Raw genomic sequence first — 3163 nt, forward strand, 5'->3', positions numbered from 1 at the left:
CCCACACTCATTTTCTCTCCTCTCTCTTTCTTTTACTTAGTTTTTGCTCCTTATTTATGCAATTTCACACATACCCTCTTTTCATGACGCGCGTGTATATATATTTTTCCCTTTCTTTTAATTTATTGAGGTGGGCCCCCTTCTCAAAGTCCGTCAGTCAACACTTCTCATACTGTATCGAACCAACCAAGTATAAACTAAGTTTGAACAATCAAATAGCGAATTTATTAGGGTGTACTGAGGACAAGCATCTGTTTGTCATAACCCAGAACGGCTTGAAACAAACGGACTGCAGATAGAATTCCTCTCATCTGAAAAAACTACATAAAACTGATAAAGAAATTATTGGAGATCAGTAGCAAAATATTATTGCTGTTTAGTGCAATCAACAGCCTTGAAGGAAACTTTCTTTCCATCAAGATCAAATCCAATCAAGAAATTCATCTGGACAAAGTTGCCAAAGATGCCTGTATCACCATCTATAGGTTGCATGGCAAAGCAGTAGACACCTTCCTTTGGACTAATGAATGTGTTCAGAGGCTTCAACTGCACATCAGCACCATCAAAATGCGCAGTTAGAATTGGCCCATCGATCAAAGTTGCGCTTCTATAACAAAGTTGTGGCTGTAAGTCTGGATCCTGAACCGGTTCCATAGGAATTGCCTCCTTCACTCCCTGTACTAATCTATTATAGAAATCACGAGGGAGAAGTGTTGGAGGTGTGCCTGCATCGATAAAAACATTACCTTTTGTCGCCATTGGGGAGGAGGAACTGAAAGGAAAAAGCTTGTCTCCCACACTGATTCCATCCAGTGTAACAAAATAGTAGGTTGGATCATCCTTGGTGACCAAAGGAGTAGAAACTACGTCACTACCCGAAACTTCCGCTTCGGGGCCGAAAATGATCTTGCTGGTGATGCTGGGATCAGTACGGAATGGCACCAAGCATTGGGAAAACTTCCTGCCTGATCCCAACGTGGACATGATCTGAGAAGTCAATGAAAGAGGCCTTCCTCCCGTGCCGAATAGTCCCATTTCGTTTTCATTGAAAGTCCCGGAATTATTGTGTCCACAGCCAAACACAATGTTGAGAATGGAAGTTGGCTGGCCGGAATTGGAGTTGAGGGTGAGGGTTTCTGTTGCAATAACTCCTTGAGCGAGAGACCCATCTCCATAACCATAGCTGAAGTCACAGAGCTTTTGGGGCTGAGAACAGGAAACAGTATCAAGCAAACGACATTGTTGAGACTCACAAGAAACTTCTTTAAATGAGGTAGATTTTGAAGGATCAAACATGGGGTTTTTCTGCTTGTAGCATGACAGACAAGGTAGACACTGTGTCCACATAAGGTCACTGCCTGTGTCGTAAATGCCATATACATCAAATGGTGGGGTTCCAATGGATATCTTCATCAGATACTCACCATTGTTTGATGAAACTGGCGGTTCAGGCGTGTTGGGGGAGATTGAAGCTTCGCTAAAACTCATGAAACGTCGAAAAAATCTGTCTAAGCGCTCTGCAGGAGTTTCAGAAGGATTGTAGAGGGGAGACTTGGGAGAATCTCTATGGATAAGATCAATACTAAACCTACCATTCTTCACTTCTGCAGCTGAAATATGGGCAACAGAAACGAAAGAGAGTGCAATGACAATGGAGAACAGTAAGCCAAGGTGGTCGAAGTCTGCCATAATATTAAGAGAACAGGGGGAGAGTACCGTGTGAATGTACTTGCAAGACCATGATTATTTATAGCGGAGTAGAATATCGGATGATTAAGTTCTAAGAATTCAAAGAATATTTGTTTGTGTTCTTATCCTTCAATGACATCAAATGACTTTCCAAAAAGGAAAATGAATTAAGAAAAAAAAATAAAAAAATAAAAATCTATATGGTATTAAATCAAGCTATATTTGAAAAGAAAAAATGTTTGCAAGTTTCCTAGTCCTTAATCTTTATTCTTTTAAGGGAAGGCAGTACAGCATGGATAATCCAATAATAATGGATTACAAGTAGAAGCCAATACTTGGTTTTCTATTTTAATTTATTTATACTTTTTGGTTTTTTTTCTATTTATTTTATATTTTACTATTGATGGGATCATGAATTTAGGCATAAACCTATATTTTCTGAGTTTATTTTGTTTTCTAGTTTTATATTATTTCCCCATTTTTATTTTATTTTAATATTTTATTATTAAGAGTATTACTATTTTTTAAGAAAAATCAAAGCATTCTATCATTCTATTTTATTTTTAAATTTTATTTTGATTTTTCTACTTTATTATGTTTTTATATTTTGCCATTATTAATTTTCATTTCTACTTATATTATTGACTTTGGTAAAGAAAGTTTTAATTAAATTAGAATAAGAAGAGATACTGATTTTAAAAATATCGTGAATCAATTGAAGTGATTTTCGAACAATCACTTGATATGTAATTTTTGCAAAAAATATTTTTTTTTATTACATAACGCATTAAAATAAAAGAATTCATTAGTTAAAAGGGATGAAATAATCCTCATATTTGTAATTTTAAATTCTTCCATATTTTTCCTTAAAGAGTAACCTATTTTTGACATAAATGTTCTTAACTATTTCAAGTATTTACATATAAATTTTAAAATAAAAGGTAATGTTTACAAGAAAGGAATGGGAACGTTTTAGTCAAAATGTGACTAAACAAATGATGGAGAATTAGATTTCCAAAATTGGGTTTTAATGACCCTTTGAATCAAATAGCCCTTAAAAAGACTATCAATTTTTTTTTTCTTTTTTATATCCAACACTAATTAATTCTCCTTAAAAGCATTTTTAATAAAAGCACTCTCTCTCATATATATAAACTAAAATTTATTGTAGCTAGAATAACAAATAAATGAAATATTTTACTCTTTGAATTAAAGTGAGCTATAGAATTGAAAATACCTTGTTTTACTTATTTTTCAATTACAATAGATTTAATAATGAATGAAATGGCCAACATATCCATATATCAAAACTGATAAATTGACTTTTTTTTTATTTAAATTATTTTTTTCAATGTAATTAATTTTGCATCAAGAATTGGTTTAATTAATAGGCACCCACAAATTAGAATTTTTCATGTTGGAAGATTAAAGATATAATGTATATGAAAAAATACAAGGTATCATGACCAAAGTC

The 3163-nt window shown here is 33.4% G+C and overlaps 1 protein-coding gene across 1 annotated transcript; it reads right to left on the reverse strand.

Moving 5' to 3' along the window:
• Nucleotides 1-306: 306 nt before the first annotated feature.
• LOC100257486 (aspartic proteinase CDR1) lies at nt 307-1691 on the reverse strand. Its single transcript, XM_002271109.4, has one exon. The coding sequence runs from the start codon at nt 1687-1689 to the stop codon at nt 367-369; it is 1323 nt and encodes a 440-aa protein (XP_002271145.3). The 5' UTR covers nt 1690-1691; the 3' UTR covers nt 307-366.
• Nucleotides 1692-3163: the final 1472 nt, after the last annotated feature.

Source organism: Vitis vinifera, chromosome 15, assembly GCF_030704535.1.
Source record: "Vitis vinifera cultivar Pinot Noir 40024 chromosome 15, ASM3070453v1".
Lineage (NCBI taxonomy): Eukaryota > Viridiplantae > Streptophyta > Magnoliopsida > Vitales > Vitaceae > Vitis > Vitis vinifera.